The sequence below is a fragment of the Manis javanica genome, chromosome 17 (genome assembly GCF_040802235.1).
Source record: "Manis javanica isolate MJ-LG chromosome 17, MJ_LKY, whole genome shotgun sequence".
NCBI classification, from domain to species: domain Eukaryota; kingdom Metazoa; phylum Chordata; class Mammalia; order Pholidota; family Manidae; genus Manis; species Manis javanica.
Window position 1 is genome coordinate 28,637,628 of NC_133172.1, and position 26,999 is coordinate 28,664,626.

The 26,999-nt window shown below is 37.4% G+C and overlaps 2 protein-coding genes across 5 annotated transcripts in view; one reads left to right on the plus strand and one right to left on the minus strand.

Annotated features, from left to right (window-relative positions):
• The window catches only part of ITFG1 (integrin alpha FG-GAP repeat containing 1), a 321,361-nt gene extending 303,640 nt beyond the window's left edge, over positions 1-17,721 (minus strand). The window contains exons 1-5 of the mRNA XM_036996514.2: positions 17,376-17,721; positions 15,597-15,669; positions 11,005-11,150; positions 9,699-9,756; positions 8,403-8,477 (exon numbers count right to left, since the gene is read on the minus strand). Coding sequence (XP_036852409.1) covers positions 8,403-8,477; positions 9,699-9,756; positions 11,005-11,150; positions 15,597-15,669; positions 17,376-17,583 — 560 coding nt within the window. The 5' untranslated portion in view covers positions 17,584-17,721. The remainder of the gene's footprint in view (positions 1-8,402; positions 8,478-9,698; positions 9,757-11,004; positions 11,151-15,596; positions 15,670-17,375) is intronic.
• PHKB (phosphorylase kinase regulatory subunit beta) overlaps positions 17,589-26,999 on the plus strand; it is a 337,121-nt gene continuing 327,710 nt past the window's right edge. For 2 of the 4 annotated variants that reach the window (XM_036996511.2, XM_036996510.2), the window contains exon 1: positions 17,589-17,972. In XM_036996511.2, the coding sequence (XP_036852406.2) occupies positions 17,615-17,972 (358 nt within the window). In that variant the 5' untranslated portion in view covers positions 17,589-17,614. Of the gene's footprint in view, positions 17,973-18,195; positions 18,310-20,120; positions 20,233-26,999 lie in introns of all 4 variants that reach the window. The other 2 variants (XM_036996513.2, XM_036996512.2) reach the window with 2 other exon arrangements.

Here is a 26,999-nt window from a genome sequence, read left to right on the forward strand (position 1 = left end):
TAAAACTGAATAGTGATTAAGTCAATCAGTCATTGGTTATAATATGAGAAAAGATAATACATAGAAAAATAGGGATTTATTCCTTCTGGATTGAGAGTAGCTAACTATATTCATAAGATAGAGATTTTTTTTCTGAAATTAGAGGAAAAATACCCACCAACATAACTAACAGTTAAAAATGGCTGTTCAAGATATGGAAGCAACCTAAGTGTCCATCAGTAGATGAATGGATAAAGATGTGGTACATATACACAATAGAATACTACTCAGACATAAGAAAGAACCAAATCCTATCATTTGTAACAATGTGGATGGAGCTGGAGGGTATTATGCTCAGTGAAATAAACCAGGCAGAGAAAGACAAGTACCAAACGACTTCCCTCACTTGTGGAGTATAACAACAAAGCAAAACTGAAGGAACAAAATAGCAGCAGACTCACAAACTCCAAGAAGGGACTAGCAGTCACCAAAGGGGAGGGGTGGGGGAGGGAGAAGGGGACTGAGAGGTATTATGATTAGTATACATGGTATGTGTGGGGGTGGTCACAGGGAAGACAGTGTAGTACAGAGAAGACAAGCAGTGACTCTGTGGCATCTTACTACACTGATGGACAGTGACTGCAATGGGGTATGTGGTGGGGACTCGATAATATGGGTGAATGTAGTGACCACATTGTTTTTCATGTGAAACCTTCATAAGAGTGTATATCAATACTTTAATAAAAAATTAGAATAAAAAAATAGCTGTTTTCAGTGCCATCAATATTACACCCACAATTTTCATGCAATCACTTGTGAGATAAACAGAATATGGAAAAATATTTATGTCACATACCTACATTAACATTTTAAAGTATATAACTTGAGTCTGATGCAGAAATGTATTTGAATTCTTATATATGAGTTATAGAAAATCTGACCAGACCAACACCATATTTGGCTTTGATTAAAATTATAGGTACAAGTGCTTTCTCACATCAATACTAAAAACAATATTCTGAATGCTTATGCAACATCATTTCAAATACCCTTTTATTGAAAATGCTCATGAACGATAACCTCACATCGCTGTGAAACCTGTTCTAACACTTAATAGTAGGTGTTATTTCTAAGTAAAGTGGTACATTATTACACTATTTCAAGCCATTTTAAAGTAAGGTTTGACGCACAAGCAGAAGCCTCACCTTTTATCATTTAAAACACTTAAATTATTTCTGGCACCTCAATAGCTTTAGCACTTTTCCTGTCCCATCAATAACCCACACTATACCAATTAAAAGAGATTCTTCTGCCTATCATTACCGCTGCCTGCTTAGATGCCATCTGCACCTTTATTCCAACCAAATTGGTCATGCTAGTGTTAACTTGTGGGCAATCACAAGGGCAATGTTACAGGTATGGGCTTTCCAGTAAATCCCTTGGGAGCATTTAGCACTCTATTCAAGATCACTGAAAATTTCTCATAAAATTAAGGTACTGGCAAAATTTAATTAAATTTAAGATAATCTTGGGTCTGGCATTCCCATAAGCACAATATTTAAGTTGTAAAAGGTAGCTTAGATTTCTTGAAAAATAAGCTTGTGCTAATTGGAAGTTATGCAAATAGTCCAAAATGTCAATGCTGATGGCTTTCTAATTTAAGAACCTAGGCAAATGCATTTCAACTTATAAAACTGATACAGCCTAAATACATTTATCTTATTGTTGTAACACATTAATGTTTAATTCCGTAGGGACATAATAAGCATTCTGTGGTCTGAATCCTGACATTGCCAGTCATTCAAATGTTAATGCTATTAAGAGAGATTCTTTACAGCCAATTTATGTAGCTTTATTATTTAAATTGGTATCAAGACAAATCTTGGTTGCAAACTTGTTACTTACAATATGTGTAGCTATAATTGTTTAATCTGTAACTAATGTTGAAATGAGAAATATCATAAAATACCAGAATACCGTGCCAGAATACTGAAGTATACCAGAGTTCAATCTAGCAAAAGTAAAAGTGAACAACTCTTTAGGCAGACTAAGTATTAATAAATGTAGTTTTTTTAAGAAGCATCAGAGAAAAAAACCTAATATAGAATTCAGAATAAGCTATGATACTATAACATGATATTCTAAATAGTTTTCTATTAAGTAGAATATCTATAAAGATATCAGAAGTTTTCAGAGGGGTGCAGAAAAAGATGGCAGAGTAGAAAGGTAAGGCGGAAAACTCCTACCAAAAAAACATAAGAGAATACAGCAAATACAACTAAACCTGAAAAATACCTGAAAGACTGCAGAATAGACCACCTAAAACTGGGAAAGAAAAGACCACACAGATAGGGTAAAGTGGCAGAGCCTCAATTGAGTGGGACCCAAGCCCTCCCCTGACCCCCGCCCACAGGTGGGAGAAAGAGGAACAGAGTCAGAAGAGGACAGTAGCCCAGAACTGGCCCTGGAGATCTGCTTCAGCAGTGCAAGTCCACATTACATTAGGTTCCAGTGATTTGCAGAGCTGGACACCAGAGACAGCTGGAACACTCTGGGAGGCTGTGACTCCAGCCACTGGTGAAAGACAGGAAAAATCTGCAAGTCTTGAGACCCAAAGTAGAGGTGGCAGCTTGAAAGGCTTGTCAGCAGTGGGAGGGGTGCCAAAGGGGTGACGGTTGGACAGAGCTCTCTCCACAAGAGAAAGGGAAGGACCATGATACCTGCCCAGCTCTCCCTCAGTCTAACAGGTCAGGAACTTTTGGGAGCCGTAGATGCTCCATCCCCCTTGCTGGCAATGCAGCACTTGGCTGCCTCCCTCAACACATTGCCAGTGAGTCAACCCACTTGGCCCAGAAGCAGCATCAGACTGTGCTACCTGTTGGGCACAGAGAGACTCTCCCAGCTTTCTCAGTCTGTTTCAGCCCAACTGTGGAGGTGCCTGCAGGAGCCAGTCCTAAGAGCTCCTTCCTCCTCACTGGTGTTCAAGCCAGGTGCTGTGGGTCCCACCCTGCCCCAGAGCCGCACAACAGCCCCGCCTACCCTAATAACCCTGTAGCCCCACCATTGCTGCAGGGCACTCAGTGGAAGGCCCCGTCCAAAGCAATCCCAGCAGAGGTTCTGCTCTGATCACAAAGGCGGCTGAGCCAAACTGCTGGCACTGCAGAATCAGACCATTACCAGTAGACACAAAGAAAGGTGGACCCGCCATTGTATACCAACTACAGCTGGTGATCCTGCAAAGTAGAACCAGGCACAGCAGAATAAGAGCCTTGAGCTTCTGTGTACCACAGGATGTCTCCTTCATAAAGATATTACGCTATATGCGAGGAAGCATAGCAGATCATCTAACAGGAAGGAAGAAATACAGAAACCCTGACAAATGAGGAGGCAGAGGAATATGTTCCAAACAAAACTACAGAAAACACCAGAAAGAGGGTTAAATAAACAGAGATCACCAATCTTCTTGATAAAGATTTCAATGTAAAAGTCATAAACATGCTCACTGATAAGCAGAAAAGTATTGAGGATCTCAGGGAGGACTTCAACAAAGAGATAGAAAAGCTGAATGAGAGACACTCAGAACTGAAGAACACAGTAACTGAAATGAAATATACAATGGAGGGACTGAAGAGCAGATTACTGCAAGTAGAAGAGACAGTCAATGAGATGGAAATTAGAAAGTAGGAACACAACAAAGCTGAGAAACAGAGAAAAAAGGATTTGTAGGAATGAAAGAATAAGAGAACTATGTGACCAATCTAGACAAAACAATATTCACAAAATAGGGGTACCAAAAGGAGAAGAGAGAAACAATGGGATAGAAAGGCTCTTTGAGGAAATAACTGTTGAAAATTCTCCCAATTTGGGGAAGAAAACAGATACTCAGGTCAGGGGAGTGAAGAGAGTCCCTAACAAAAGGAAGCCCAGGAAGACAACAGCAAGACATAATAATTAAAATGGCAAAGATCAAGGTAAAGAGAGAGTACTGAAAGCAGCCAGAGAGGAAAAAGATTATTTATAAAGGAAAACCCAACAGGGAATCAGCAGACTTCTCAGCAGAAACATTACAGGCCAGAAGGGAGTGACATGAAAAATTAAATGTAGTGAAACAGGACCTCAACCAAGAATCCTCTACCTGGCCTGATTACAATTTAAATTTGAGGCAGGAATTAAAAATTCCCTAATAATAAACAAAAGTTTGAAGGAATTCACCACCACTAACCAAGTCTTACAGGATATGTTAAAAGGACTGCAGTAGATAGAAATGCTCCTAAGGCTAAACAGCTTTCACCAGTGAAAACAAACTCACAGAAAAGGCAGTAGACCAATTAATTACCAAGCAAGTATGAAATTAAAACAAAAGAAGCAAAATTAACTATATATAAAATCAGGGAAGGATAAACAAAGGTGCAAAGTATGACATCTAATACATAAAGTATGGAGGAGGAAGAAGGAAAAAAGAAAGTAACTTTAGTTTATGTTTGTAATAGAGCAATATAGACTGTTATATATAGTAAGGAAGCTATCCTTGGACCTTTAGAAACTACAAAACTAAAATCCATAATACACAAAAACATTAAAAAAGAGAAATTTAATCACAACACTAAAGAAAACCTCAAATAACAAGAGTATAAGATTGGAAGAAAGGAACAGACAGGAGCTATGAACCACCAGAAAACAATAAAATGGCAATAAGTATATACCTATCAATAATTACCTTAAATGTAAATGGACTGAATACAACAATCAGAAGCACAGGGTGGCAGAATGGATAACCACACTTATCAAATGTACTACTGGTGGTCCTAGCCATGGTAATCAGACAAAACAAAGAGATAAAAGGCATCCAAATTAGTAAGGAAGAATTTAAACTGTCGCTATTTTCAGATGACATATTATACACAGAAAACCCTAAAGACTCCACCAAAAAACTATTAAGCTAAAAACTGAATTCAGCAAAGTTGCAGGATACAAAATTAATACCCAGAAATCTGTTGCATTCCTATATACTAACAGTTAACTAGCAGAAAGAAAAATCAGGAAAACCACTCCATTTACAATTGCATCAAAAAGAATAAAATACCTCGGAATAAACCTAACCAAGGAGGTGAAAGACACTCATGAGAGAAATTAAAGAAGACACAAGTAAATGGAAATCTATCCCATGTTCATGGATAGAAGATTTAATATTGTCAAAATGGCCATCCTGACTAAAGCAATCTATAGATTCAGTGCAATCCCTATCAAAATACCAACAGCATTCTTCAACAACTAAAACAAATAGTTCTAAAATTCATATGGAACCACAAAAGACCCTGAATAACCAAAGCAATCCTGAGAATGAAGAACAAAGCTGGGTGGATTACACTGCCTAAATTCAACCTCTACTACAAAACTACTGGAATCAAACCAATTTGGAACAGGCACAAGAACAAACCCATAGATCAATGGAACAGAAAAGAGAGCCCAGATATAAACCCAGACATATATGGCCAATTAATATATGGCAAAGGAGCCATGGATATACAATGGGGAAAAAACACCCTGTTGAATAACTGGTATTGGCAAAATTGGACAACTACATGTAAGAGAATGAAACTGAATTACTAACTCCATACACAAAAGTAAACTCAAAATGGATCAAAGGCCTGAATATAGTCATGAAACCATAGAACTCAGAGAAGAAAACATAAGCAAAAATCTTTTGAATATAAACATGAGCAACTTTTTTCTGAACACATCTCCTCGGGCAAGGGAGACAAAAGCAAAAATGAACAAGTGGGACTACATCAAACCAAAAAGCTTCTATACAGCAAAGGACACCATCAACAGAACCACAAGGCAACCTACAGTATGAAAGAATATCTTTATAAATGACTCATCTGATATGTGGTTAATATCCAAAATATACAAAGAACTCATTTGCCCCAACACCCAAAAAACAAACAACTCAATTATAAAATGGCAGAGGACCTGAACAGATGTTTTTCCAAACAAGAAATACAAACGGCCAACAGGCACATGAAAAGATGCTCCACATCGCTAATCATAAGGGAAATGCAAATCAAAACCACAAGGAGATATCACCTCACACGAGTTAGAATAGCCACCATTGAAAAGATAATAAGTAACAAATGTTGGCCAGGATGCAGAGAAATGTGAACCCTCCTACCCTGTTGGTGGGAATGTAAATTGGTGCAACCACTGTGGAAAGCAGTATGGAGGTTCCTCAAAAAACTAAAAATAGAAACAGCATTTGATACAGTAAGTTCACTTCTAGTAATTTACCTGAAGAAAACAAAATCCCTCATTCGAAAAGATATATGGACCCCTATGTCCATCACTGCACTATTTGTAGTAGTCGTTATATGGAAGCAACCAAATTGTCCATCTCTAGATCAATGGATGAAGATGTGGTACTTACATACAATAGAATATTATTCAGTCAGTTTAAAAAGAAATCCTGCCATTTGCAACAACATGGATGGATCTAGAGGGTATTACACTCAGTGAAATAAGCCAGGTGGAGGAAGAAAATACCATATAATTTCACTTATTTCTAGTATACAAAAACAAAGCAAAGCAAAAGGAACAAAACAGCAGCAGACTCATAGACACCAAGAACTAACTAATGGTTACCAAGGAGCAGGGGTTGGGGTGGATGCCAGGGAAAGGTGAGCAGGATAAAGGGGCACAATAATTTGTAATCACAATGTAAGTTGGTCAACCTATAGTAGTAGAGCATGGAGAATATAGACAATGATTCTGTAACATCTTTCTACACCCGTGGTTGACAGTAACCATACTAGATTGTATTGTCTATGATACTTCAATAAAAAAAGATACTAGACTTTTTAAAATTACCAAGAATATGTTTCTTAAGTATTAATTTTTAAGGGTCAAATTATACCACGATAAAGAAATTCCAAATATTTGACTAAAATGGAGGTGACTATGAAATAAAGCAGGCCAGAAGTCATCACCACATTCTCATCACATGTCTGCCTTTGAGGAGTGGAAAGGATAGGACAGGGTTCCTTTAGTAGTCCCAGACCAAGGATACATAGTGAAGTATACATGGAAATGTTGCCAGTGGTTTAGAGGAGTATTTGTTTACATATTCAGGCAATTATTGATTGCTCATTGAACAAATAAGAGGAAGGAAAAAGGCTTGCTAATAAAAGTCTGGGAGCTAATATGAGTAAAGTGGAGGATCCAAGACTACAGCAATTCATCCTATTTACATTAATACTTTCCATTTTGTAAAACATGTAAACTAGCAGGGTTTAGCCTGTGTGTCGCCCCAGCCTACCAGCATTCAGTTCCCCCTAGACATGGCCACAAAGGCAAAACAGGACCACCACTCAACTGGTCTCAAAATCAGAGTTCTCTACCAGATATTTCTCAAAGTTCCAGGAAAAAACAGGTTTTTCATTCAAGATTCAAAATAAGTCTTTCCAAGGTCACCATCACTAATGTTCTTTATTGAAAACTTCCTGGAAAATGTGATATGAAATTTGACAGTTTCCCCTTATAATATCTCAAATTTTGACAATAATCTGTGCACCTTTTAATCACATTTCAAAAACTATCTGTAAAAATGTACTTCTCCAAAACACAAAAAGAAAATTTGTTAGATTTCTAAGTTCCTGGGCAAGACTGATAAATGTGGTTCTCTGCACTTGAACATCAGAACAGTAAATATATGTGTTCTCTACTCCTGAACTCAATTTTTGCTTTATCAGATAAAGAAAAAATTAACTAAGTTGAAGGTATCTCATCAAAAGTATCTTGCCATGACGAATTCTTGTGTGAGGACAATTCTATTAAAGTCTAGAGGAATTAGATCTTTGAATTGTAAGATAGCAGCTAGTTTTTCCTAAGAATGGAATGCTTAGATAGTAAGAGTCCTAGCACACATATTGGTGAAGCATACAAGGAAATGTTTCTAATGTTTAGAGAAGGAGTGTTTGTTTACATTTTCAGGCAATTATTGATTGCTCATTGAACAAATAAAAGGAGGAAGGAAAAGGATTGTTAATAAAAGTCTGTGAGCTAACATTAATAAAGTGGAAAATCCAAGACTGCAGCAATCCATCCTATTTACATTAAATCTTTCCATTTCTTAAAACATATAATGAACTAATATTTAAATGAGGGCCTGTAAAGTTTGTATCTTTAACTTGCAGAAGGATAAAGGGATTAAGCTAGTTCTACACAGAAAGTAGTTGCAGATTAAATCCAAAGTGTCTGAGAAAGATTATATGTTTAGTGAATGTCCTATTAAAAGTCTCTAAGAACAAGGATTCTCAATGAGCTGTATTTTCTTTCCCTTGGTTAAAGCAATCAGTTCATGTAGATAGAGAGTCCCTGTAGCAGCAACATGTACAATTAATCACATGGTTGTAATCATATTTACTTACCCTCCTAATAGTATCTGAGGCTGGCTGGATTCATTTGTTACACCAAACACATCAGGAATTAAATCACCATTGAAGCTGAAAAAAAACATTAAAAACATCAAGTAGCTATTTTATTAAATTCTCATTTTTAATTTAGCTATAAAGGAAAAGTAACCTTTGGGAGGTGTGGTAAACATTACAGTGCTAACCAGAATCTGCTGTCAATGAAATGTTAGCAGAAGTGTCAGATACGTATCACTTCTACACCAAAGTGTTTAATTTTTGTTACTGAATCCTCCAGACCTCTTTAAGTTTGCCACAGCGATAAAGAGACTATGTGTTTCAGAGGTTCTGGCTCCACAGATGATGGGGCTTTAATAGCTTGACTCTCTGAGGGATGTCCCAGAGCAGAATCTATCATTGACACATTCTGGACATGCAGTGTAAGCGAGAAATAAACTTTTGTTGTGGAGTTTTGGGGTTGTCTGTAACTTCTGCATAACCTGGCCTATTCCTGAGTGTTAAGGAGATAGCACGTACCTCAGAATCATGACCAAGTTTGTTTAGTTATATGGGCTTTGGAGAAACAAGCAACAAAAGTAATCCTTAGCTGTTATAAAAATTCATACATATAGAAATACTACAACAACAAAGAAAAAATATACAACTATGAAAAAATCAAGCTAAGCACCATTGAGATTAAATCATGGATTTATAGTTCAAACTTCTAATGGTTACTGCCTTAATGATATATGGCAAAAATTTTAATAACTGTATGAAAGGCAGCACTGGAAACAAAGGGGCCATGCATTGTTTTAGTCCACAAAATGATTTCTATCTCATTAATCAAAAATTCTGACAGAAATTTGGCTTAAATTTATCCTGGTACATGAGTCTATTTTGAGGAAATAAATAATAACACAAAGGAAGGACAAAAGTTTCTCCTTAATACAGAAGTCTTTCTAAGTCTCTGGAGGGAACCCTGTAGTGTTCATATCTGTCAATAAAGCACTAACAGTTTTACCTAAAAACAGTTATCATAATTCTTTGAGTAGTAACATAGCTAAAATCAACATAGATCCATAATGCATACATTCAAAACTATTGGAACAAAAACATAAATCTTATCTTCTTTTTAAAATACTGAATTTCATTTTTCTCTTTCCTTCATCATAGCAAATAAATACATAATCAAGAATGTAGGCCCATATCATCTTTAAAGGGAGAGGATGAATTTAGTTTCAATATTACTTAGCAAAGTAGATTATGAAAAAATTATGTTAAAAATCATTCACAGCAGAGTTAGCACATACATACTCCATAATTAGTGGCTCATCTTGAAAAGTTCTATTGAGTATGGTCATATTATTAGGATCTGTAAAGAAAGAAAATATATAAATTAGCAGGTATTTTTTTACTTTTGATTTCCACTTAGGGAAAAATATTCTTTACTCTTTTCAAGATTCATCTTCAATTAATTCCAACTATTACCATTAACAAGATACTATAAATTAACTGAAATGGACATGAAGTTTGTAAAGACAAAATACTGGGAGAGTTCACTCTATAGCAAAGACCAGCATTACAATAAATTCTTTTTGAGTTTTCAACCTAAAAACCTCTCACATGGTTCTTCTTTAAATACAATTTAGCACCAGAGCAGTTGACAATTAAGGTTTTGATATAATGGAGCCAATATACACAAAAGTAGCTGATTTAAAATGTGTCTCTGCTTCCACACAAGCAGTGCTTTTCATTGTTTCTGTAGATTCCTATTGACTGACTGACTTTGCAATATTGGGATTATTGCCTGTGTTCCCAAATGTTACAGAAACCATAACAGCATCCCCTTTATTCCTCCCACATTGAAATCTGGCTCCATGAACAAAGCTGTGTATTTAGGTATACTTTATTGGCTTTTCAGGTAAGTCTTGAAGGTTTGTGGGTGGATATGGTAGACTGGCTCTCATCCTCTATTCCAACCTTTTTGTGCTCTCCTGTACTGGGGAGACTAGAAAAGAATAATAGCATTTCTCAGATACCCTTGCATCTGAGTAAAATGTAAGCCTTGCCAAGCAGACACAGTGTCAGTTTTGGAAGGCAGGAGTGTGGTGAAGGTTGTGCTTCTGCCATTTCTGTCTCAGTGACCGATCAATGAATTTGTGAGTGTGAAGAGGAAGGGTGCAGAGCATCCACTTCATCAGTGAGAACCACAGCAGGCTCAGTGCCATTCTAGCAGTTGTGTAACTGGTCCCTTTCTGATAGTAAAACACCAATAGCTTCCTTGAAAGCTGTCAGGATTGTTCCTGAACGTTCATACTGAACATAGTCTTCAGTCATCCCATTAATTCTATAAAACATAAAAACTCTTTAATAAATCTCTCTATTCCTTAAGCTAGTAAGAGTTGACTTCATTCTCTGAAACTAACTCCAGACCTATTCTGGTTGAAATATCAGAAAACTGACACTTACAAAAGTTTTTACAGACAATTACTGACACTCAATAACTGCATTTTTTAACTGATTTCATAACACTATTTTGTTGTAGTTAGCTAAGAATACCAGGCATTTTTTTCTTTTAATAACCAATGATAAATATTAAAAACTCTTAAAACAAATTCACCTAATGTTTGATTTTGTCCCCAGAATATAACAGCTCCTAATTCACTGCTGGCATGATTTTTGGGAAGATACGTCAGAAGGACATCCATCTGTGAATCTCCATCATAATCTCCTGGGACTACACCTGTTATCAATGCACTGTGATTCCTGAAAGATACGCAGTTGAATAATAATGAAAAAGGGCACCTCTATATTTGTACAATACAAAAATATTTTCAATAGAACTGGTTAGTTTCATTCTCTTCTTTAATATCTTAACATCTTATCATTCCTTGTATATGGAGGCCTCCTTGGTTTATGAAAGAATTCAGGAGGAATACAGTGTAGTCTTAGGAAACAAGACAAACCTTAAGTATTTCAAGAAAAAGCTCAGTTTTATGTTCAAGCATTGGCTAATATACTCCTTTTACTTAGTTCCTTTGTCAAGGATACCAAGACATTTGGATGGTGTGTGTAACAAATGGAGGTTCATAATTTTTAAAATGATAATAAGGCACATCACTGTCATTTAATCAGTTAAAAGATAGTATTTATAAAATATTTAATTTTGGATTTTAATGCATATTTGACATACATAGTGAAAACTAAATAATAATTTTATTCCTGGAAGCCATACAACATTGACAATGTAAAATAAGTTCTTCTTACCAAAACTGGCAATAGTCAATCAAAACATACATATTTAGTTTTACATTTTTGATAATGAAGTAATTCTAAAATTATTTATATTAGCCTTGAAAACTTAACAAAACATTCCTGAATCTTGTTATAATGGTGTTTTAGTGACCCAACCAAAAAATAGGCCTTAAATTCAATTTAAATTTATTTAGCACAAATAGCAAGATAGCAAGCTACCAAATAGACTATAGACAATTATTTTCTAAATGGTTTCAAGAATCTAAAAATACATATACATAGGTTTCATTTAAAGTGAAAATGAGGGAAATACTGAAAAGGTTAAGCTTAGTGAAGAAAAACAAATAATTGCTTTATTATAATTCCATGAAAAAGGAATATACAACAAAGGATTAGACAGTCATTTAACCCAAACAGGTTTTTATTCCTACAACTGCCCACCTTCTTTACGGTTGTAAAAACAGGAGGCAGAACTTTTAAAGATATTAGATTGACACATGCACTTATCTCTTCTTTCAAAGAACCCACTAAAATGATATGGAAAGAATTAAAAAAAAATGTATAGCCCTCAAAGACAAAGAGATCATGAAAGGAGAGAGCAGATGGAGGGATGCTAACTGACTTAGCAGGGCAAGGAAACTACAAGGCAAAGTGAAAGGAAACACTAAGCTAAAGTGTCTGGAGAAAAAGGCTCCAGGAGGAAAGCTTATTACCCTGAAGAATCTCTGAGAGGCTCAGAATTTGAAGTCATCAGAAATAGTGGAAGATAAGAGTGAAGCACAAGGCTGAAAACAGGTTTAATTAAAGTCTATATTGTGAGTGATGGTACCATCTCCCTCTCGCATAGCAAGGTAAGAACAAAATAGTTTATTTTGGGGAAGTTTCAGGTATACAGATTTAAGTTACATCAGAGAGCAAGGTTTTGGTTTTAAACTAAAAATAGTGAGTTAATGGAAAGACTACAAAAGGAACAGTTTGACCCTTGCCCCTAGCTGTACCCTATTCCTATATGCCAGTCACCCAGGAATATACCCACAGGGCAAAAGACAAGGGACAAGTCTCACTGTGCTAAGAGTTTTGAATTAGCTCTTTAGTGCCTTAATTCTTAATATGAATAGATGCTTCTGGCATTTGAAGAAAATTATTAATATTAAAGAGTGCCAAAACAAACAGTATTAAGGAACCTGAAGAAAACAGAGATAATGGAGGGAACAAAAGAAAACTTCAAAACCACTCTTAAAAACATAAGAGAACAAATTTTGTCCATTGGAAAAAAAAGAACATGTTAAGAGAAAAGAATAGTACAGGAACACAGAAATCTTCTAGAGACAAAAAATATGACAGCCAACAGAAAAAATTTAATAGAGGGCTTAAGATAAAATTGAGAAAACCTTCTGGAAAGGAAAATAAAACAAAACAAAATGACCAAAACACAGATCAGATAAAGGAATAAAGGATGGGCCTAGCAGTCCAATAATCAACTGATAGGAATTCCTGAAAGAACAAAAAAATTATCAAAGAGATAACATAAGAACATTTCAAAAGCCCCTAAAGAGAGAAGCTCCCAGCTTGAAGTGGCCCACCTAATTAATGCTCAGTGTAATAAATGAAAAATAATCTACACCAAGGCACATCATCATGAAATTGAAGAGGAATAAAGAAGAGACCCCAATAGCTTCCAAATTAAAAATAAAACAAGTCATATTTGAAGGATTACGAGACAGACTAGCATTGGATTTTAAAACAACACCCCACGAAGCTACAAGACTATTAGCCAATTAAAATATTAAGAGTGAGTAGAAAGTTTTTGGACATGGAAGGAAATATCATGCATCCTTTCTCAGGAATTTCCTGAAGGACACACTCCGGTAAATGAAAAAGCTAAGAACAAAATGGCACAGGACCAAAGAAACAGGGATTCAATAAAGAACAGCAAAGGGGAAGTCCCCAAATCAACTCTGCAAAAGGCCTAGAGAATTAATCTAGACTGGGTAGGTGTAGAAGACTTAATGCGGAAAACAAAAATGTACAACAGGAACAAGGCAGATATAATGGAACATCTACAAAGAAATTAAGGATACATAACACAGAAAACTATGCAATTTAATTTCAGAAAAACAGTATCTTACTCCAGTAAAGAAATGAAATGCTGTATACTGCTTGTTTCATAAGTACACAGAATTTGTGGTCAAAATGTAAACAATGACTACTGATTTGACTAAAAATATAACTATATCAAGATGATGGAGATAATTTAAAGATGTTAAATCTTTATCTATGCCAATAGAAAGAGAAAACCTTCTGGAAAGGAAAATAAACAAATGCTACACTAACAAAGAAATTCAAGAGATGAAGACAATAACTCAAAAAAATCACAATGTAAAAACTTATTTTAAGATACAGAAATAAACTCCAGAAGAAATAGCAAAAAGTTTTAAAAGTGACTGTACTTGAGAGAGGAACAGGGTGAAACAGGAAGGAAAGGATAAAAGATAGTTATTTTTACCTTGAAAAATATTCTAAATAAAAACAAGGGTTTCTAAAATTTTAAAGTATATAAAACAAAGAAAAACAGATTTGTACACTAATCAAAAGAAAATAATTGGGATTTAAAAAAAATTTAGTCCTTTGTGTCTCCATATATTTCTTTAATTTCTCATCTTATGAAAGAAAAATCACTTCTATGCAGTTCATTTTTTGTAAACAATATTTATCAACTTCTTTTCTCTCCCTACCCTAAGCACGCTGACATCTAGTACCCAGGAACATTTCTCAAGAGGGATAAGTTTCTGTTTATCCATTTATAACTTTCCTCTCAATATTCTAAACCAAGGTAATTTTTTTAACATATCTGAATTTAAATTAAATATTGTAGAGTCTAAGTATTCATTAGCCTTTATCGAGAATTAAACATTTTTTTAAAGTATTCTAAGTAATCTCTGATCTTTCTATGTACCAATTCATCCTGCACATGGTTAACAAATAAATCAACCTAAAATAGTATTTTCTTCACCTATCCTTCAAACAGGACCTGGAATGATCCCCCTCACTTCTCGCGAGATTGAGTTGAATTCTTTTTGATATTTATGAACGTTCTTAGTTTGCCCAGATCTCATTTTTCTAGACCATAACTCTCCAAAGTTCTGTCAGTCAAATCTTTCTGCTTCCTCTTCATGACAAGCTGTTTTTGCTGCCATCTCTTCTTGGTGCTGTGTCCCTAAATTTGAAAGCCCTCACTTAAGTTTTACTTAAGGTCAAGCTCAAGTCCCATGACTTTCTAGAAGCTGCCACTTTGGCCTGCACTGACTGATCTCTTCCTCCTTGAACCAGAGAGCAATCAATCATTGCTTCTCATAGTTTCAAAACTGGGTTGGCTCACTATTGATGGGGGGGCCCCTGTGTTTCATGCAATGCCAGTCATATAAAAGAAAAACAGTATTATGTGAACGCTTAAAAAATTCAGATTGATCTAAATTCCTCCAAAATCAATCTTAGAAAATCAACACATACCAGGTCAAAAAACAAAAAAATAAATTAGAACAGCGATCTAGAACACAGCTGTTTCTGCAGTGCAAATGACTCCCCACCGCTTCCCACAAAACATAGCTGACCTGAAGAGCCTGAGGGTGAGCTGCTCAACTGGCACACTGAGGATGAAGAACAATCCTCAACACATTCAAGAGAGCATTTTGAGTTGTCAGAGATGAAGGTTATTAATGCATGAACAGACCCAGATCCACTCAAATTTATTTTTCAAAAAATAAATCCTTTTTAAAGGTTGGTATATTCACTATTCTTCCTAACAAATTACTTGCTACTCTTACAAAAAACTAATGGTTTTGTGTCAGCACTATAGTTGAGTAAAAGTTATTTCAAAGACAATCCAAGTAGCTGTTGCATATCCATTGTTACACTAATAACTAATGTTTTTAAAGAAACAAATACATTTGTACTTACTTCAAGGATATCTTTACTTTGGGTTTAAAATAGGGTGCGTTCTGGTCTGCCAAAAAGACGATTAAATCATTTCCTAAAAGAAGTCAATATGTAATATTAGAAAAATGCCTCCAGGTAAGATCTCCCATCTGTGATTACAAGAAGCTTTCAGAGCACTGTTCTCAACAAAAAAACAGGTATTTTACTCCAGTTCATCCACCCTTTCAAGGTTAGTCCTACTGGTATGATGGAATGGGGATTCCTAACAGTATATCACAAATTCAATGTTCAAAGCAGAAGAGAAACAGGGAAGATGAACACAGAAATTAGTCATGACAAATTGAAGCCAATGGCTTCTAAGCAAGGAGTCAGATGGGTAGACTTCAAAGAACCACCTAAAGAACATGCCTTCTAACTATACTATATATATCAAGCTTCGTCTTCCCCAAAACAACACACAGCCCCTTTTAAGAGTTTTAATTTATTACCCAGATGCGTAACACCAAGGACACAGGAACTCCTACTGTAGGTATCTGAACAGTTACAAGGGTGTGATTATGTATTTAAGCAGAAGAAGCTGAATCATCCAAGACCCTCCTCTTGCAGCTCCTAAGGAATTATCCTTAAGGTTGATGCTTTCTTGTAGCTCAAGGAGTGCTCACTGGAACAGACTTGTGAAATTGTTTAATCAAACACAAGCCATCTTTAAAGTTAAGAGGAAAGTCTCTGTATCCAGTTTGGATGGAGTAGCTACAGGTTTGGCAATATGCACCCTTCTTGTAATACATGAAGTCAAAGATAGGAAACATATCTAGTGTCCGCAAGAGATTCTGGGGTTCTGCTAAGGATCCCAAGTAATCTGGGCTAGGATCCTGTCAGTAAAGCTCTGTATAACTGATTCAGTACCTTTCCTCCTGGGCTTGACCTTAAACAATAACTGCTTCCGTGGGTACTCAAGAATGTTAACACCCTCTCATGCCCATTGTCAGCATCAAAATTTACAAAAAAGTTTTAAGTGATGGTTAAGGGAGAGAATACCCAAGAACCTCAAGTTGGCAAAGAAAACAGAGATTTGGAAAACTAGGGCGGTGACCGAAGTGAGGAGGGGTCAGGCGCACATAAAAGACTACACAGTGCAGGAGGGAGAAGAATCTGCAATTTGTGAATTCTTTCCCAAGGAGACACTGGGTTTTTATCAGTGGCTTCTGCAAAATGCTTGTGTGAGCTGTGTAGTGTTTAGGGCACTGGGAGGGCACAGTAGCTTCAAAGAAATATGGGACCCTGACAAAGGGAGGAGTAGGTTGAATTAGGTAAATGAGGCAGGCAGAAGTCCCCCAAGAGAAGAAACTGTCAAGTTGCATCTATCCAGTTCATCATAGGGGAAGGAATATCAAAGGATGTAAAGCAGAAAGAATGAAGAAGGGGCCTTGGGAAGGAACCAAGAGGTAAGCTACAAAGACTCCTGGGAAATCAGGAAGGGCTTGGAAAGGAAGGTGATTCCACGGGGAGAAAGGGGTGAGTGGGTGAAGGCCGCAGCTTCTCAGGGAAAAACAACACTGGGGTGTTCCCAGGGCTTTGTGGGGGGTGGGAGAATAGATCAAACTGTGGGGTGGCCGGGCCAGGGCCTGGAAAAGAAGAAAATGGGCAAGCTATCAAGGGTGCCGAATAAAGGGAAAGAGACAGAGCTAGGAGGGAAGGTCCGGGAAATGCAGGAGGACTGGCCATCCGGGCCAGGGGTGTGGGGAACACTGGGAGGGGCACAGGGGCAGCGGACAGAGGGAGGACCGGGCAAGCACTGACTTTCCCGCAGCACGAAGAGGTCCGTCTGCTTGTCGGAGTTGAGGTCTCCGAAGGCCGCCAGGGTGCCCCAGGCCTCGGCCCCAAAGAGCTCGGCCGTGACGTTGTGCAGCGCCCGGACGAGGACCGGCCCGACTCCCAGCAGCGCGAGTCCCCCGATTAGAGGCGCCAGCAATAACCAGGAGCTCGGCAGTCGGCCCGCCGCCGCCATGGCAGCCCCGCGGCTCCCGCCCGCCGGCCCAATGCCGCGCTTGACGGCAGCCGGAAAGCACCGTGCCGCCAACAGAGAGAGGGAAAGCGCGCAGCCCCAACGCTGGTACAGGCTGTCGCCTGCTTCCCGCGCACTCTCTCCTAGGGCTATCCCTCTGACGCTTGGGAGGCCACCGAGCCAGGTTGAAGATCGCCCTCCCGCTCACTTCCGGCCGGCGCGCTTCCCGACAGTGTCGCGCGGGGGAGGCGGGGCTGGCCGGGCGGAGCTGACAGGCGTTCCCGGGGGCGGTGGCCAAGGCGGTGTCCCCAGCCTGACGGTCAGGGCGACGGGGCTCATGGCTGAAGTGAGCTGGAAGGTTTTGGAGCGAAGAGCCCGGGCCAAGCGCTCAGGTTTGGCTGGCTGGGGTGCCACCCCCTTCCCTCGCGCCGTGGGTGGTCCTCCCTTTCAAGCGCCTTGGGCGGGAGGCAGGTGGGGGTCCTGGAACGAACCCTGTACCCGCGAGTTTCCCCTCAGAAAGACAGAGGTAGAACTGGCCTTCCACCTGATGTCTCCCCTCGTCCTCTAGCAAGTACGTGGTGGCCCCAGCTTTACTTCATGTGTGTTCCCCCTTAGAAAGTAGGTGGTGTTGTCGACTTCACACGGAATCTTCCTACTTGGAACTATCGTGCAGCTGCCACATTCCTGGGAAAGAGAGTGTGTCCTTCCTCTGTGTGTTTCTCCACAAAAGTCAGTTAAGTTGATTCTTAGATATGACTGATCTGGTCCTAGAAACCCGGCGGCTGCCCGTTGCCTTATTTCATACTTCGCTTCTACATTCCTACCGAGTACTGAACCCTAGGCCAGTTATTTACGTGGCATAAATTGAGGAGAACAGGACCTTAGGCTACTAACGGGGTCACGTTGAGTAGTTAGGGCTCAGAAGGAAGCGGGGCCCCCTTCCTTCTCACGTGGACCCAGGACGCTTAGTTCTGGTGATGCCTCCCACACCCAAGGCCTCCGAGGTCAGAAGACGCTGCGCAGGCAGTTCACAGTTGAAGTGTCCTGAACTGACTTGTTCAAATTGCAAAGTCACGGCTTTGAAGTTAGCAGTTGTGGCTGAGGAACTCTTGAGAGCCAGGATTGAAACTTAATCTTATTTCTGGCCGACTGTGTATATAATGTTGAGATAAAAGAGTGTCTATAAACAGGAAAGGTGGTGGAATAAATCTTCAACTAGGAATCATACCCTTTAAAGAATGGTCATTACTCTGTTGTTAATGTTGGGAGATGCTAATGTCCATGTTGCTAATCTAAGAACATGAAAGGCGTAACCCTAGGAAAACTAACTCTGCATATGCATTGATATTGAGATTTTTTTTCTCAGCTAATGTGTTGAACTTTCCCCACTTACGAAGTTCTTAGATGTTGTTCACTCTTCCCCCACCCCCCCTTTTATTTTAATTTGAAAAAATATTTGAGTTCATAAATCTCACAGGAGAAATTCACCCCATCTTTGGTTAATTTCATTCTGTTTGTAAATTTAACAATAAAAAGTTCTGCATTTATTTTCTTAGGATTATAGCAAAACTACCACGAAAGTATGAGAGAAATTTTCAAGTAATCCTTACTACATTTTAGAGTCAATAAATTTACTTGGAATAGTCACATATTTTTTCACAATTTTTCTTAAAATTTTTATGTCGTATTGAATTATTGAGTTGACCACTAACAAGGTGTCTATCTGAGCTATATAAAGTGTTATTGACTGATAATATCTGATCAAAGAGAGTAACCCCAGTTTTTTTACAGGGAACTGAGTGAGCTCTGCCCTCATCATATATTTCACAGCATTTTTCCTTTCCTTTAAAAAGCATATGGTTTATTTTCTTCTCCAGTCTTTATTTCCTCTGAAATGCATGTCATAATAGCAAGCTTTGACAACCTGCCTTCTTTCTTAGCTGAGGAAAAAATTTCAAATTTTATTTAACTGTTGTGAAATGGAGTCACTTAAATCTAGTTTCCTGTGCAAAGTAGTTAAGTGCATAATGGAAATGTTGGTGTTCCTGTATGTTTACATCATAGTAGTAAGAGATACCATTTGAAGTCATTCCTCCTAATTAGTTGAGGTTTCAGATCCTGGTAACATGTAATCTGTAAAATTTCTTGAGTGAATCATTGATTTCCTGTGTCATTAAAAACAACCAACCTACTTCTGTTTGTGACTTTTAAAGAATGTATAAACCAAGCTTTCTTTGAAACTTAGAAGCTACTGCAGAGTAATGAGCATTGTTACATTGTAGCATAATCACTTCACTGCTCAATAGAGGATGCTACTCTTATGTAATGTTTAATAAGTGGATATTACATATTTCCTGCCAAATCCATGTAAGCAAATGTAATTTATCAAAGCAAGAAAATCGAATTTTCAAGTCATAAGAGAAAATAAAATTATAATGAACCTCAATTACTGCCTTTGTTACACACTGCATCATGTTAATAACTGCTCACACTGCTTTCAATTAATCTAATGCTGATTGCTTCTAACCTTCACTAAACAGTATGAAAATTGCTGTAGTTTAGCCTGCGACACTTATGATTAGAGTCAACAATTTGAAATGGCCAGCTCACCTGATGCAGACGTCTCTTCTCCACCAGCTTTCTTAAGGTCTGGTAAGTGTGTAGACCCGAAAAGGGTCACTTAGTAATTTCAAATACCTTTGTTTCTGAAGGTTGATGTTACCATACATACGATATCATTTTGGTGTTATTTCCTCTTTGGTGGGCCCATGCCTGAACACCATTTCTGCTGCTGTTAGGCTCAAGTTTACATTGTATGTTGAGTGTGCTCTGTGGTGGGGTGTGGGGCTTAAGAAGTACAAAGTAGACCTCCTGCCTTTACAGTTGCTCTGTTTTGACTAGGGATGGCTCCTCAGTGTCTAGGAGCCTCAACTGTCAAATGGGTACATAAAAAGCTTCTTAAATTATTTTTGTCTTCTTGCCTAATGGAACTAACCCTTATAAACTAGAATTTTTTGGTTAACATCCCAACTATTTACCCTTCAACTCCTGTGAAGTAGGTATTTTTATATACATTTTCATTGACAGGAAAGTGAAGCCTACAGAGGTGAAGCATTTTGCCTCAGGTCCTGAAACTATAATGTTTCAAGGCTATTCGCTTTGTTTTCCATCCCATGGTTCTCTGGTATAAGGGCTGGAGGAGACAGTACAGTGGCTCTTACTGCTGCCACTTTGGTGAGACCTTTTGCAAGCTGGATGAAAGCTGTGGAATTGCTCCCTAGATGAGTGACCAGGATTTCAGAAATAATTTTGAGAAGATACATGCATCAGGGAAAAACCACACATGGATTCCCTTTAGGAACTCATACCTTTGGATGTGTCCAGTCTTGCCTTACGGAAGAAGGAAAGGGCTTTGTTAAGTGGCCATGGAACTGAAATGAAGACTGATGCCTTTAGGGCTTTTTTCTGTAAGTTGTGACCCACCTTGGGCCATTTAAAATTTGTTGTCTGTGTGAACATTCTGGAAGAAGCCTTTTAGGCAAGAAGCTGCTCTTGTTTCTAATGTGCCTTACGCAGAAGCCTCAGGACTCATTAATAGGTAAAGGTGAGATGATCCAGCCCAAATGATGGGAGTGAAAACTCTTTCTTTTTGGTTTTATTATAACCTTTCAAAAGTGGTTCCCCCTTTATTACTGTTTATATTTCAAGTCCTGTTTTGGCAATATGGAGGAGGAAAATTTTGAAGAAATAGGAAACAGCTTCTGGAAGAATCACAAATAGGAGAAAACAAAGCTTATACTTAAAGGAATGAAAATGATCCTTGTCTTCAGTTGTCATCCGCTAAATGACAGAATATTATATGTAGCATTGCCAATTGATTTCTGATTTAATCTTTGAACTAGGAGAACAAGAGGACATTTATCCTTAAACTGTGTTTTCTTTCTTCTAAGCACCAGACTCTGTTGTCCATCTTGGCTTTCCTAAGAAGGGCGTAGGTTTTCAGCACTACCAGTCATTCAGCATTATGGGGAAAAAGAATGCTAAAGAAGGCTTTTACACATCAATAGTCCTGAAAATTTCAGACCTAAGAACTGTGCTTTAATATTGTATACAGTGTTTGAAAACATATACAAGCTTTTCTAGCACGTTTATTAAATTGAAATAGGATGCACCAAGAAACAAAAAAAATACCAAACTTCACTTTTTTAAGCTATTTTAAAGACTGATTCCTTACAAATTACTCAATATTTACACTATTTTTGGTGCTCTGACCAAAACTTAGCAGTGACTTAAAGAAATACTTAAAGCCTTTATCTGGTAAAATACCAGAATAGTTTGCATTCATAGTTTACTTACTGATTTAGAAATACTGCATTCATGTTAGAAATGATTTGTTTTCCTGTATTAGAGTTCCTTGGATGTTATCATTGTAGGAGAGTGTTTTATGGTGTAATTTCACTCAACAGTCATTTTAAAGCCTGTTCTGGGGTCACAGCTGAGCTCCCTGGTACTTTTGCCTAGAAACTATTTAATGCTACCAAAGTGAGAGCTAGTATCTTGATTGTGGAAATTGGTTTCCAATGTACCTAGACGTTTTATTCATTTTAATCCTCCTGGGTGTGTTTCTGCTATTTTTGTCTTTGTTTCTATTCCTTATTGAATTTAGTATGTGTCCTGCATTTATGTGTGTGCATGCTTGAGCTGTGCTCTGACTGTTAATGTGTCATTCTGTGCTGTGGTTGGATATAATTTATTTTGTTATGACTGTTTAAACACAAAGAGAGATCTGGATGCCACTGTTTTCTTTAAAACCATGGAGTAAAATGTACAGGAGAGTGAATTTATAGGCAAATTCCACAACCAAAATAAACCAATTGTTAGGGAAGGAGTGCAGCACCCAGTACCTCAGATTGCTTCAGTTTCTCCTGTGACTAACCACAGCTATAGAATATATTACATTAGCAGTTAGCTGCAGTAGTCACTTTGGCATTATCATTCAATTATTTGTAGTAATTGTTACGGCATTTTGTGACAAGGTAAGAAATATCTTGGAATTTTACCTTTTGTTCTTAAGTGATAATTTAAAAAATTACTCCATCTTAAAAATCAGTCATCAGTTTATCTTGCCTCCCTAAGTTTATCAGCATCTAAGTGAGTTTCTCAGCATGTGACTTGATTTTTTTCCTTTCCTTACTTCTTTTTAGGTTCATTGATTAATTTTCCTTGATTAATTTGATTTGATGGGCTTATCAGTACCTGATAAAGTTTTATTTGTATATTCTGGGCAAAACTCAACCTTTTACTTTACATGTCTGATACTCTCTTCTTTTAGGCATTAATAGTAGCCTTGTTTTCAGCCTAATTTAGCAGTCAACTAATAGAGAAAGGTTTTTTTGGCTTAAAGAGAACATAGGCTTGAGGCTTCTGGATTTTTGTGGTTGTGACCTCCTTTAAGAACCTAAGGAAAGAGTACACATTTTGTGTTGGCTAGCCCTGATTCTAATCCCGGTCCTGTTGTTTACTACCTCTTGATGTTGAGCAAGTTACCTTACATCTTTGAGACTTGGTTGTTTCCTCTGTAAAAATAGGAGTAATAAAACTTACCTGGAGGGAGGGGAGTATCATGATGATTAAATGATATGTTATGCGCAAAACACTTGACATTTAGCAGCTGCCCAATGAATTCAGTTCTTATCTTCCCTAAAAATATGTGTCTTTTACTATATTATGATAGATATTAAAGAATAGGACTTACACAAAATCCAGCATGGTTGCTTCTCTCTTTCTGTGATTTTGACATCTACCCTCTGTGTAGCCGTTTGAGTAAGAAAACTCGACATGCTGAAATAGTTAGCTTGAATCAGATTACCTAGAACCTAGCTCTCATTTTACTCTAAGTCCATTTTGTTTTTGTCAGTAATCATTACAAGTTTAAAGAAATTGTTTGACAGTTTCCATGGAAACTTGTCAGACAACAGGGAGTACAGTCATTATTTTATAATAATGTTGTCGTATAGGTAGAAGATATGTTTGTCTTACATTGGGTATGAAATGGATTCCCTTCAGAGGTTTGGAATTTTCAGTTGCATATGTAAATTGTATCCTTCTGGGTGCTCTGCTCTCTTTTTACTAGGTCTTGTTTTGTAATCTTAGAAGATTCAGGAAATAGAGGCCATATGATATGGCTTAACTCCCTTGGCATGAATCTCATTGACCTTAAAGCTTACTCTCTTTCTATGTCATTATCCTCAGCAAAGATGATGCTTCAGATTTTATAAGTGAAATGGTTTCATAAAGAGTACAATGGCTTGTCTCACTGCTTAGATTGTTACAGAATACACACATTGTGCATCCTAAAAGCTATTTTCCTCTTGCTGTTTTCTTTATCTTTAGTCTTCTGTGAAGTCAGAGAAAGGGTAAGAGGAGCTCCCAGAATTTCTGATATCTACTGAATATTTCCAAATGGATATATGATGGGCATCTCAAGTGTAAACCTGGCCAAAACAAAACTCTTATTTTCTACTACTATTCCCACCCTAAACATGTGCCTTCCTTAATCTTCTCCATCTCAGTAAACTAAACTATTATTCTAACAGCTGCTTGAGCTAAAAATATAGAGGTTATGTCTCTTAACTTCACCATTTTTATTAAGTTCATTTGTAAATTCTTTCTAGTCTTATCTTCAAAAATGTATACCAAAATCTGTTTTTCTCCAGCTGTACTCCTACCTTCCTCGCCACTTTCATTTCTGGTCTAAACTACTTACATAGTAGTTTTCTGTTTCCTGCCTTAACATTCTTGCCTCACTGCAATCTGTTCTCCATCTAGAAGTGAGAAGACTTTTAAAAATATAAGTCAAATCATTTCACTTTCCTGTGATCCTTCATTACAGTTAGCATAAAAATCCGCAGCCCCTTCCCTTGGATGACCCCAAGTCACTGGCTTTTGCCTGCCTCTCTAATGTCCTAATTTTTATTGACTACTTAGTATGTGAAAAGTAGTGTTCTCAGTCCTTTACATTTAAATCTCCCAACAGTCCTATCCTGTAGTTACTTTCTCTGTTGAAAAAATCAAAACATAGAGAAATAGACACTTAATATAAATTCACACACCTAGGATACAAATTCACTCAGTGTCACTGCTCCTAACTATTGTTGCCTTTCCCTTCTTCATCATGCATAGTGCCTAGTATTCCAGAAATTAATGGCAATGATTATTATTTGCATCTTTGTGATGGTCACTTCTCTTCTGTCACTCATTTCAAATTAATGTTTATTCAACAGAGTTGATGTCATTGGAAATTTGTAATATATGATACTGGTCTAGCTCATAGGATCATGGAACTTCAGGCAAAGCTAGAGATGATATTATTGCTTTTGCATACATGTGGTCTCTCTCTCTCCTGGAGTCTTCCAGTTGTTTCCTATTTAACTTTGCTACCTATAACCTATAGCCATCACCTCCCATTGTACCACCTCTCAAGCCAGTCCATTCTACAGTTTACTATCTAGGTGATTTTTGTAAAATAAAGAACTGACCTGTTACTCCCTTGCTTAACAGCAAACATCAGCTCCCCATCTCCTGCAGGACTAGGGCGAGACTTCAGTCAAGATCTCTCTGGAAGTAGCATTTGACCTGAAGGAGGAAATAGTAGTCCCGTGAGAAGCTGGGGTGAGGAGAGTTCTACGTTAGTATCCTGGGGACAGAGCTGGACTTTTGACGAGCACTGAGAAGGCCAAAAGACAAAGCATTGCTTTTGACAGGAATAAGGGAGAAAGGGTGGCTGGGATGGGCAGAGCACTGGGAGCCTTGAAGATATTTGGATTTTATTATAAATGGAAGAGAAAGCCATTGAAAATTTGAAGTAGTGCAGTGATAAGACTGAGTAACATTTTGTGAAGATCCTCTGGCTTCTATGTAAAATATGGGATGGAGAGTGGGGAGAAAGCAGGGAGCAGCTGATGGGCAGAAGCCATGTCTTATCTGTCTCTGTTAACATCTAAACGGTGCAAAGTGCGGGCCACATGGGGTACTCAATCCATGTTGATAATGAATGACCATAAAAGCACAGATACTGACTTTCATTAGTCTGGATTGAGAAAATATGGCCACCTTTATTATGCATTAGAATTTATCTACCACTTATTACATAGTCTTTGATTTAACAGACTGACTTTTAGAATGAGACTCAGTTTAACAAAGAAAAATTTCCTGTGTACATACATAGTAAATTCTTACATCTGTATTTTATTTTTTATTTTATTTTTGTGTCATGATGATCTCTGTCCATATTTTAAAATACCAATTTGGCTATTCTGTTTTTGAGGAATAATCTGCAAAACTGCACAAAGTGCTGCCATATCTTGGTTCAGGCTGAAAGATACGTATGGACATTTGATTTAGCTGTTAACAAGTATTGGGTTTATGGAAGATAGGAAATTCTTTTTTGTTTTGATTTGTACACACGTACACAATTAGGATAGGTTTTTCATGATTTTGGAGATATTTTAAAATTTCTGAGCAGAAAACAACAGGAAACGGTAACTGAATGTTATATATTTGGTTTTGAAAGTTTGATATATGCTCTGTGATAATTCATTGTAGTGTTCTATGATGTGTTTTTAAATAAATTCAAACTTGTTTCCATTTTTGTCATATTAGGCCTTTGCTGCCTTGATTAGAAGTGGTTTTAAAAGGATGAAAAAATAGTTGCTGTTTTTTATTTATTTTACTTTTTGTTCCTTATTTTTCTACTGACTTTATTAGTCTTTTTGCCAAAAATCTTACGACTACGTCTTATTCCTTTAAAAGGAATTATACTTCATTTAAAATTTATTGACTCCATAACTTTCTTTTCTTTTAGTTCATATTTCACAAATTTCTTGAGGGAGATGCCTTTTATAGGTGAACAGATATAGTACATTAAGTGACTTCTAGAAACAGCAGTGAGAACAGTCTTAAGTGTACAATTGATATAGGCCATTTTTCAGGTTCTGATATGTTAAATGTTTCAGGGGTTCTTTGTTGTCTTTCAAAATATGCATCATTAGTTTTTAATTTGTTTTATAAAAAATCTAAAAGCTTATCACTGTATTTAATAATAAAGCAATAATAAATCAGTAACCCCATGCCATTTTTATCACCTTCCTTTTTGGCCATTTAAGATTCAAGTTTTAAAGCTCAAGATTAGTTTTTTCCAAATGTATAGGCTCTGGTCATGGAGATGAATGGCCATGATGTTATCTGGCTGACAGCCTGAGTGTTATTGCCAAAAATGTAAAGGTACTCTGGTAAGGATACGCACCAGGTACAGGTTAGGGCAGCTGAGCTTGGACAGTCCATCATCTGGGTTTGCTTCCTGGTATGTTTTGAAAACAACTCATATCAGTTGCTTAACTTGTATTTCTATCTTCTTCCAG